The 8494-nt window shown below is 65.2% G+C and overlaps 1 protein-coding gene across 1 annotated transcript; it reads left to right on the top strand.

Moving 5' to 3' along the window:
- Positions 1-2360: 2360 nt before the first annotated feature.
- Mrpl23 (mitochondrial ribosomal protein L23) lies at positions 2361-8255 on the top strand. Its single transcript, XM_042672629.1, has 5 exons — positions 2361-2408; positions 3703-3825; positions 4711-4793; positions 5353-5426; positions 8058-8255. The coding sequence occupies exons 1-5, from the start codon at positions 2392-2394 to the stop codon at positions 8202-8204; spliced, it is 444 nt and encodes a 147-aa protein (XP_042528563.1). The 5' UTR covers positions 2361-2391; the 3' UTR covers positions 8205-8255.
- The last annotated feature ends 239 nt before the right edge of the window (positions 8256-8494 follow it).

The raw sequence follows: 8494 nt of genomic DNA, 5'->3' as shown, positions 1-8494 counted from the left end.
AGCCACAGCTCCACTTCCAGCTTTTCTGGTGGTCCATTGCCGATAAGAGTCTTAGATTTTGCTGGCTTCAAACCTCCATGCTCAGATCGCTGTTTCCTAAGTGGCTAGGATTGCAGGCATGAGCCACCCATGCATGGTACTTGGCTGGTTGTGCCTCTTGATGGGAAGAGAAAGGTCATACCTTTCCACCCCTACACGCTGAATCTTGGAAGCAACAGTGGGCAAACGGGCAAACAGAGGCACCTCCACACAGTAGGAGGTGTGGAGACAGAGAGAAGGCAAAAACGCACGTTGCTGACTGACAGAGACTCCTGAGCAATCACAGGCCTGAAACTGTGCGACAGGAAGAAGATGGGAGGCAGCAGGGACAAAGAGTGAGGGTTGACAGGGTTGGGGTGGTGAAACCGTCCTTCAGACCCTGCGATGGTCAACCATGGGTCCGGACGACACGGGAGCCAGGAACGTATTGGTGAACAGTAACGCCCTCGCTGCTACTCAGATGTCAGCACTGAGGACATCAACCCCGGCAGAAAAGTCCACGAGACCCGAATCATCAATGAACCACCCAAAAAGCCACAAGCGGAGCTGTGGCTCAAATGGCAGCGTGCTAACCTTGAGCACAAAAGCTCGGGGACAGTACCCAGGCCCTGAGTTCAAGCCCCAGAACCGGCACACAAAAAGATAATAAGGATTCATTGGTTAATAGTAACAAGGCATCCGTGATGTCGGAGAGATGTTCATAGAGGGTGTAGGAGTGGAAGTGGGCTATGGAAACTTCTTTCTGTGCAATGTTCTGCCAGCCTACAATTGTTCTAATACATAAAGCTTATTTTAAAAAAGAAAAAGGGGAAAAATATGAGTAGTTGTTGAGCCCAACCTCATATTTAACTGGCCTCATATTTACTGTATTTTCTCTGGCAACCTCAGCCCGGGGCCCCAGAAAAAGGGGCAGCAAAGAACACTGGATTAGTGTGCAAGGAGAGAGGAGAGAGGGAGAGAAGGGGGTGGAAGGCAGGGGGAGGGGGAGGAGAGAGGGTCCTTCTGACTCGGGGCCCCCAGAGCAATCGCACACTGGGGAGAGGCCTGGGAGGGAGCCGGGGATGGATGGGGGATGCAGGGGCTGCTGACCCGACCCGTAACCCCAACCCCACCGTGGATCCCGTCACCCCCTCTCCTCTCTGGCAGGCACAACCCTGAACCCGCCTTGGGGCCCCCGTCTCTGTAGGGGGGCTGTGCATCTGTGGGTGAGAAGGTGGCCACCGATCAGAGCTCTCTACGAAGAGAGTCAACGTCCCGGATCCCTGGGCCTCCACCTCGGGCCCCCTCCTCTCCCCGCCCCCATCTGAGCTGGTCCTGGTCTAGGCAGGGGCCATCTGCGGCCGGGCTGGGCAAAGGCGGGTCCAGCCACCCGTCCCTGGGTGGTCACTGTGGCTACTTGCAGCTCAGGCCCACGCTCGCACGGGCCTGGCAGGGGCCGGCCATCGGGCGAGCTGCTGCTCCCTTCCCTGGCTGCCCACCGGCGTCTCCCCGGCTCCTCCGGCCCTGGCTCTGCACCCCACGAAAGTCACGGGTCACTCTACACTTAGGCGGGAGCTCAGCCCTGCAGTCCTGGGGGCACCGGGCTCAGCCCCCCATGTGGCCGGGGCTCTTCCTTGCTTCCCGGGGCTCCCCTGGGCCTGAGGCTGCCCTGACCTCTCTCCGCACGGGCCCGGTGGGCGGGGGGGGGGGGGGGGGCGCTGCGGGGAGGGGGGGCGCTGCGGGGAGGGGGGGCGCTGCGGGGAGGGGGGCGCTGCGGGGAGGGGGGGCGCTGCGGGGAGGGGGCGGGCGCTACGGGGAGGGGGCAGACGCTGCGGGAGAGGGCGGGCGCGGTGCCGCGTGCCTCGCACGTGCTTAGACTGGGGCCCTGAGGGGCCGTGCGTGCGGGGGGGGGGGGGGGGGGGGGGGGGAGGCCCGGCTGCGGGGCCGTGCGTGCGGAGCTGCGGGCGGCGCGGGGCCGTGCGGGGCCGTGCGTGCGGGGGGGGGGGGGTGGCCCGGCTGCGGGCGGCGCGGGGCCGTGCGTGCGGGGGGGGGGGGCCGGCTGCGGGGCCGTGCGTGCGGGGGGAGGGCCCGGCTGCGGGGCCGTGCGTGCGTGCGTGCGTGCGGGGGGGGGGGCCCGGCTGCGGGCGGCGCGGGGCCGTGCGTGCGTGCGGGGGGGGGGCCCGGCTGCGGGGCCGTGCGTGCGGGGGGGGGGCCCGGCTGCGGGGCCGTGCGTGCGTGCGTGCGGGGGGGGGCCGGCTGCGGGGCGGCGCGGGGCCGGGCGGCGCGGCCTCCGGAAGCGAGGGGGCGCTGCGCCAGCGCGGGCCCCGTGCGGGGCGGGCGCCGCTCCTTCCTGCCGGCGGCGGCGCGGGCGCCATGGCGCGAAACGTGCTGTGAGTAGCGTTCCCCGCGCGGGCGGGAGCGGGGCCGGGGCGGGGCCGGGGTCCGCGGGCGGGAGCGGGGCCGGGGCTCCCCGCGCGGGGCGGCGCGGTCACGTGGTCGGCGCGGGGGCCGCCCGCGCCCCGGCCCCGCCCCGGCCCACGTGGCCCGGCCTGGCAGAAACACGTGCTCGGCGCCCCGCGCGTGGGGGCGTCGGGGCCTGGACGGGGACCCCCCCCCCCCCCGCACACGGCCGGGGACAGGACGGGGCCGTGGGGTCCCGGCTGGGGCGGAGCCCCGGCCCGCTGCGCCCCTTTCCCACCACGCAGTGCTGCTCCCCGCGTGGCCCTGGGCGGTGCCCCGGCCCGCTGCACCCCTTTCCTGCTCCCCGCGTGGCCCTGTGAGCTGCCCCGGCCCGCTGCACCCCTTTCCCACCACGCAGTGCTGCTCCCAGCCTGGCCCTGTGAGCTGCCCCGGCCCGCTGCACCCCTTTCCTGCTCCCCGCGTGGCCCTGGGCGGTGCCCCGGCCCGCTGCACCCCTTTCCCACCACGCAGTGCTGCTCCCAGCCTGGCCCTGTGAGGTCCCACAGGCACGCACACCTACTGCCAGGCGGCCCCGGGGCCGGGGCCTGGGAGTGGATCCGGGCAGGGCCTGGCCCCCCAGCGCCCTTCCCCTGGGGGCCTGGCCGCCCCCCCCCCACACCCTTGGGGGGAGGGGGTTGCCCCCACACACACACCTTGTTCCTCGAGCCCTGGGGAGGCCCAGGCCCTGCCCAGCTCACGCCTGTGGCCGCATGTGAGGCCTTAGTTGTTGGGCGAGGCTGTGGTCAGGGGCCCGTTGCCGGTGGGAAGCCCCCCAGGCTCACACCCCAGGCAGGCGCCCCTCACCTTGGTATTTGGAGGGTCACTCAGGAGGGGGTGCCGTGCTGTCAGTGCTGTTTGTTGACAGTGATGTCTGGGGCAGCCTCGGGGAAGTGGGGTCCCCTCTGTGTCCCCACTCCAGCCGCCGGGGTTGAGTTTGCTCGTGGTGTGTGTGTGGGGTGACTCCATGTTAGACTCCCATAGCCGGTCTGGGTGGGATCACTCTCAAGTCCTGTTCCCCTGCCTGCCTGTGTCGGGCACATGGAGGCACGGTGCTAGGCTGTACCCCAAGCCCCAGATGTCAGCTAGGTTCTCTGGCTGTTCCCTGGCCAGTCTTTCCGTATGGCTGGGCTGCCAGTGGGGTCAGCCTCCACGTGGGGCCGTGCTGTTAGACAGGGAGCTGGCCCCTCGTGGTCTCCATCTGACCACCGTGCTGTCTCCACGCAGGTACCCCCTGTACCAGCTGGGCGGACCCCAGCTCCGCGTGTTCCGAACCAACTTCTTCATCCAGCTGGTCCGGCCCGGTACCGCCCAGCCCGAGGACACGGTGCAGTTCCGGATCCCCATGGAGTAAGCCCCAAAGGAAACTGGGGTGGGGGCCCCGGGGCTGGGACCCTGGCGCATTTTCCTGGCTCAGCAAGGTCAGGCTCTTCCTCCGTTGACAGACCCCCGGCGGCTGTGCTGGCTCAGCAGACGGGGCGGGAGGCCCGGGGTTTGTAGAGCTGAGCTGCTCTTGGCTGACTTCCTGACTCGCCCTCCACCTGGGGAAGGCTTAACCGAAAGCCTGAGATTTGGACTCCCTTCCTTGTTCTTCTCTTCCCAGGGGCTGGGCTGGGAGCCGAGCTCACGGAGTACCCCCCCCCCCCCCCCCGGCTTCCCGCGTGTTAGTGCTGAGTTCCTTGCTGTACTTTGCCGTTTCACGTACACTTCACTGTGAGGGAGAGCCATGGGTGCGGCCTGAGCCTGGGGCCCAGGGCCAGCTTGGGGCTGGGGGGCAGCAGGCACACTGGGGCATCTCCGTAGGGCATCCAGCCCTACAGAGGGCAGAGGGGCTGTGAAGCTGAGTGGGTCATGGCCCTAGGTTCTGCTGAACTGAGAATGTATACTTCTTGTTCCCAGGCCCCCATGGTCCTTGGTAGGAATCCTTCTAGGCTGTGGCAGTAGGTGCCCAGCTGGGCCAGTCCAGAGCCCTGCAGCAGGGATGCTTCACCCCAGTGGCAGCCCACGCTTCCCCACACGGACTTCCAGGGGAGGCTGGGGAGAGGGGTGTGGGGGCCAAAGCAATAGAGCAGGATTCCCAGGGCGTCTTGTCTTTCTGACACCCCAGTGCTGGTGTCTGGAGAGGGCGGCTCGGGGCCCTGCAGCCAGCAGCGCTGATGTTTGGGGTCTGCCCACACTCCGGCGGGTTTTGGTCTGCTTCTTCACATCAGCCCAGCCTCTTTCTGCCTCACCCAGGATGACCAGGACGGACCTCAAGAATTACCTAGAGCGCATTTACAGTGTGCCTGTGGCTGCCGTTCGGACGCGGGTGCAGCACGGTGAGGGGCCAGGTTCCCCGTGGGCTTCGGGAGCTCCCGCAGTGCCAGGCTGTGACCCCCCCCCCCCCCCAGCTGCCCGGCTCTTTACCTTGAATTGACACATGGAGATACTGAGGCAGAGGCTCAGGATGGCTCCCCATCTACCCTGAGTGCTAGCTTATGTCAACCGGTGCCACTTCCTGCACCGGGCAGCGGCGGCCCCACCAGACTCTGTCTACTGGTACCTCCTGTCCTGTGTTCCCACAGGTGCTGGTCCCTTCCCACACTCGAGTCCTGGGCCAGCCCTGCAGCTCCAGAGGCCACAGGACCTGGGTGTCCTCTAGAAATGGCCTTCTGCCCCATGCACATTGTAACAGAGATGAGGCATTTCTTCCAGTCTTCCAGAATGTCCAGTGGTGTTTTTATTTTCGAAGATCAGCTGCACTGACACACAGTCTGGCTTCAGAGTGGGTGTTAGCTGCCTTGGCTGCCCTGCCGCCCCAAGAGCGGCGTTGCGGGTCCTGCACCTGAGGGTCTGGGCTGCAAGTTGGAGTCAGGGCCCACTTCCCTCCTTCCACAGGCTCCAACAGGCAGAGGGACTACAGGAACGTGAGGATCAAGAAGCCCGATTATAAGGTGGCCTACGTGCAGCTGGTGAGTGAGGGCCTCACAGCGTGGCCTGTGCCCGGCGTCCGGGCTGAGTCCCTGAGGCTGCTGGGGAGGGGTGGACGGGTATCTGAGGTTGCGGCACCTCTGTGGCGCAGGTGGTCAGCCTCGGGGGCAGCCCACTCAGGCCCCGCCGTTTGGGCTCCGTGTGAGGCACAGCCAGCCGCTGCCTCTGTTGGCCGCCCTCGGTGGAGCCTGGGTGCCAGAGCCAAGCCCCCGTGGGCCCCGGGCCTGATTCTTTGCTTCGCCATGTGCCCGGTGGCCAGGAGCTCCGGGCAAGCCCGAGTGACCCAGCCCCAGACTTTCTGGGGAGACCCACGTTTTCCAAGGGGCCTCCTTGCCGAATGTCCTTGGGGCCCCAGACTTGCAGCAGCCAGTGCTGGGGGGCCTTTCCAGGCAGAGTCCCCTCTGACCTCCACAGCCTCAGAGCGCGTGGCCCAGCGGGAGTCCTGCGGGGAGGGCCCATTAACCAGCCCCCCACTGCCGAAACCCACAGGGGGGCTTCCTCCAATTTCTCCAGTTTCAGTGTAAATAGCCCACCAGGGAGCGTGGCCCGAGCTGCCGCTAGATGGCAGTAGCGCTCTTGGGGAACACCTCCCCGTGCCCCAGCCCAAGGCCGGCGTCTGCTCAGAGGGGGAAGGAGGCGACTTTGCCCAGAACAGCCACAGTCGTTCTGAACAGAGACCCTTCACCCCTTGGCCTGGTACTGGCTGGGCTTCAGGTCAGCTGGTGCAGGTGGGGGGAGTGGGCCCTAGCCGTTGAGTGGCCCATCTGTCCCTGTCACGCGTGGCCTGCGATCGCCACCCACTTCAGAGACAGCCATGGTCATCCGAGCCCCTGAATTTTCCCCGGGCCCCACCTCACTCTTGAAAGCAGTGCTTAGATCTGGTATCTGCAGCTGCCCCCCCCCCCCCATCTTTCTTCCCTTGTGAAATCCAGCTCCTCCCATCCCAGAATTAAGATTCGTAACGCTTCCCCCTCCACCAGCCCCAGCAGGTCTCTGCATAGCCTACAAACTGGGGGGCAGTTGGTCCCTGTATCCCTCCTCACGGCCCCCCCAGGGCTGGGGTCTCCCAGGCCCCCTCTCCACATCTGCAGAGACCATCCCTGGGTGTCCTTTGGGCCCTCTTAGGCTCGTTCTAACAGCACATTGTGGGGCGCAGGGAGACAAGTTGAAGGAGGGGATTTATGGCAGTTTGGCGGCCATGGCCGGCATGGTCCCACATGGGGGGCGTCCCACATTTTTCCTCTGACAACCTGATAAACATCTCTTTGGCCCCAAGTCCAGGAGGGAGCCTTCGCAAGCCCTCAGTCACCCACATAACAAAAAGAGCATTGACCGTGTTTACACAGAGTGGCGTTTGAGTGAACGGTGCACACGGTCCTGAGCCGCCGGCTGCAGAGCAAACACTGCAGACGGCCAGGGAGGAGCAGGCGTGTTCCCGCCCGGACAATGGAGGAGAGGCTGTAGGATTACTGGAGTCAGAGCTGGCTTTTCTACTTCGCATTGTGACCTTTCTCTCCCTTCCTGCCCCAGGTCCCCACGGCCTCTCCCTCTTTGGGGGGTGGGGGACAGGCACCCCGGGTGAATTTCTCTAGAGAGGAGAATCCCCAGGGAAGATCTCTAGCACCCCAAAGGCTTGTGGGGGGTACAAAGCAGAGTGCTCCCCCCGGCCACCCTCGGGTTTGCGTCTGTGTGTTAATAAAGCCCCGCTCTGGGGTTTCCCTGCTGCAAAACAGAGTAGACACTCAGCTAGGGGCAGACCTGCTCCTTGGTGCATTACAAAGGGGAAAACAACATGGATGTAGAGAGTCTGCTTGCAAGCTCCGGCTCACCTCCCAAAGGCTCACCTCCCAAAGCCGGGTCTGCGCCAGCACCGGACTCTATGGACCAGACGTCCCAGGGGGTCCAAGGTGCTTCGTGGGGGCTCTCCCCTCCCTTATCTTGGGCTGAGGGATAGCAGTTAGCTAACTGGCCCAGTATCGAGGGAAGCGGCCTGCCCCCCTTCCAAGGGCCCACACGGGTGCTGCCCATGTGCCCAGAGCCCGGGCTGGGACGTGGCTCTGCTCACGCACACTGAGCTAGCAAAAGACGTAAAACCAGTTAATTTGCAAAGCCAGCCTTGATTTATAGACTGCCGCATCTGTGGGGTTCTGTGTATGTTATATGCGTTTTATTTGCCAAGCTCCGGCCTGGAGGAGGGCAGCCTTTAATGCGGCCGAAGGCCTCTAGGTATTTTGGATGGAAAAAGTTTCAGCCTGGCACCAGACGTCATTTGTGCCCTGTTTTTCTGCGCTTAGTTCCTGCCCCCAGTTCCACAGGCTGCTGCCTGGTGAATGAGGCTTTGCCGGGGCTGCTTTTAATGAGCCAGGGCTGGTGTAGCCCCAGACCCACTTGTAAGAGATAGCAGGATGAAAAGGGGCCTTGTGGGGAATGGCTTCCCGCTGCTAGATAAAAGCCCGCCGATGTGTTTGTTTTCCAGGCAGGGACCCTGCTCAGAGACACCGGTGGCTCATCAGGCCCCTGGTGCAGGTCAGGGTCCAGAGTTGGGGGATGGGGAGAAGGGGGAGGAGAGGCCGGAAGGAAGGGGATGAACTGGGCTCTCCTTCTCTCCCCAGGCCCACGGGCAGACCTTCACCTTCCCGGATCTGTTTCCCGAGAAAGAGCAGGACCTGGTGGCAGAGGAAGGGCTCCAGGAGGCTCTGCCCCAGAAACAGAGCAGTGACCCGCGGCGTGGCGGTGTCCCCTCCTGGTTCGGCTTGTGACCCCATGGGGCTGGGCGCTGGGCCTCAATAAAGTTCTGCTGTGTGACAAAAGGACGGAGTGCTTTGTTTCCTTCTGTCCTGGGGCATGGGCTTCAGGACCTCCCGGGGACACCGAGGCCCGGGGAGCCCGAGGACCCCACCAGCACCGGGGTGGAGCAGCCCATGTGGACAGGATGAGGCAGGGCGTGGAGGGCGCTGGTGCCCTGCTGGGCACAGCCCTCACGGACAGCACCTGGGCCGGGTGCTGCCCTGCCCCCGGGGAGGCCTGGGACCGGGCAGGGGGACAGGGT

This window comes from Dipodomys spectabilis, unplaced genomic scaffold (genome assembly GCF_019054845.1).
Source record: "Dipodomys spectabilis isolate Male_0828 unplaced genomic scaffold, ASM1905484v1 ptg000728l, whole genome shotgun sequence".
Classification (NCBI taxonomy): Eukaryota; Metazoa; Chordata; class Mammalia; order Rodentia; family Heteromyidae; genus Dipodomys; species Dipodomys spectabilis.
This window is presented reverse-complemented; position numbering and strand designations above follow the sequence as displayed.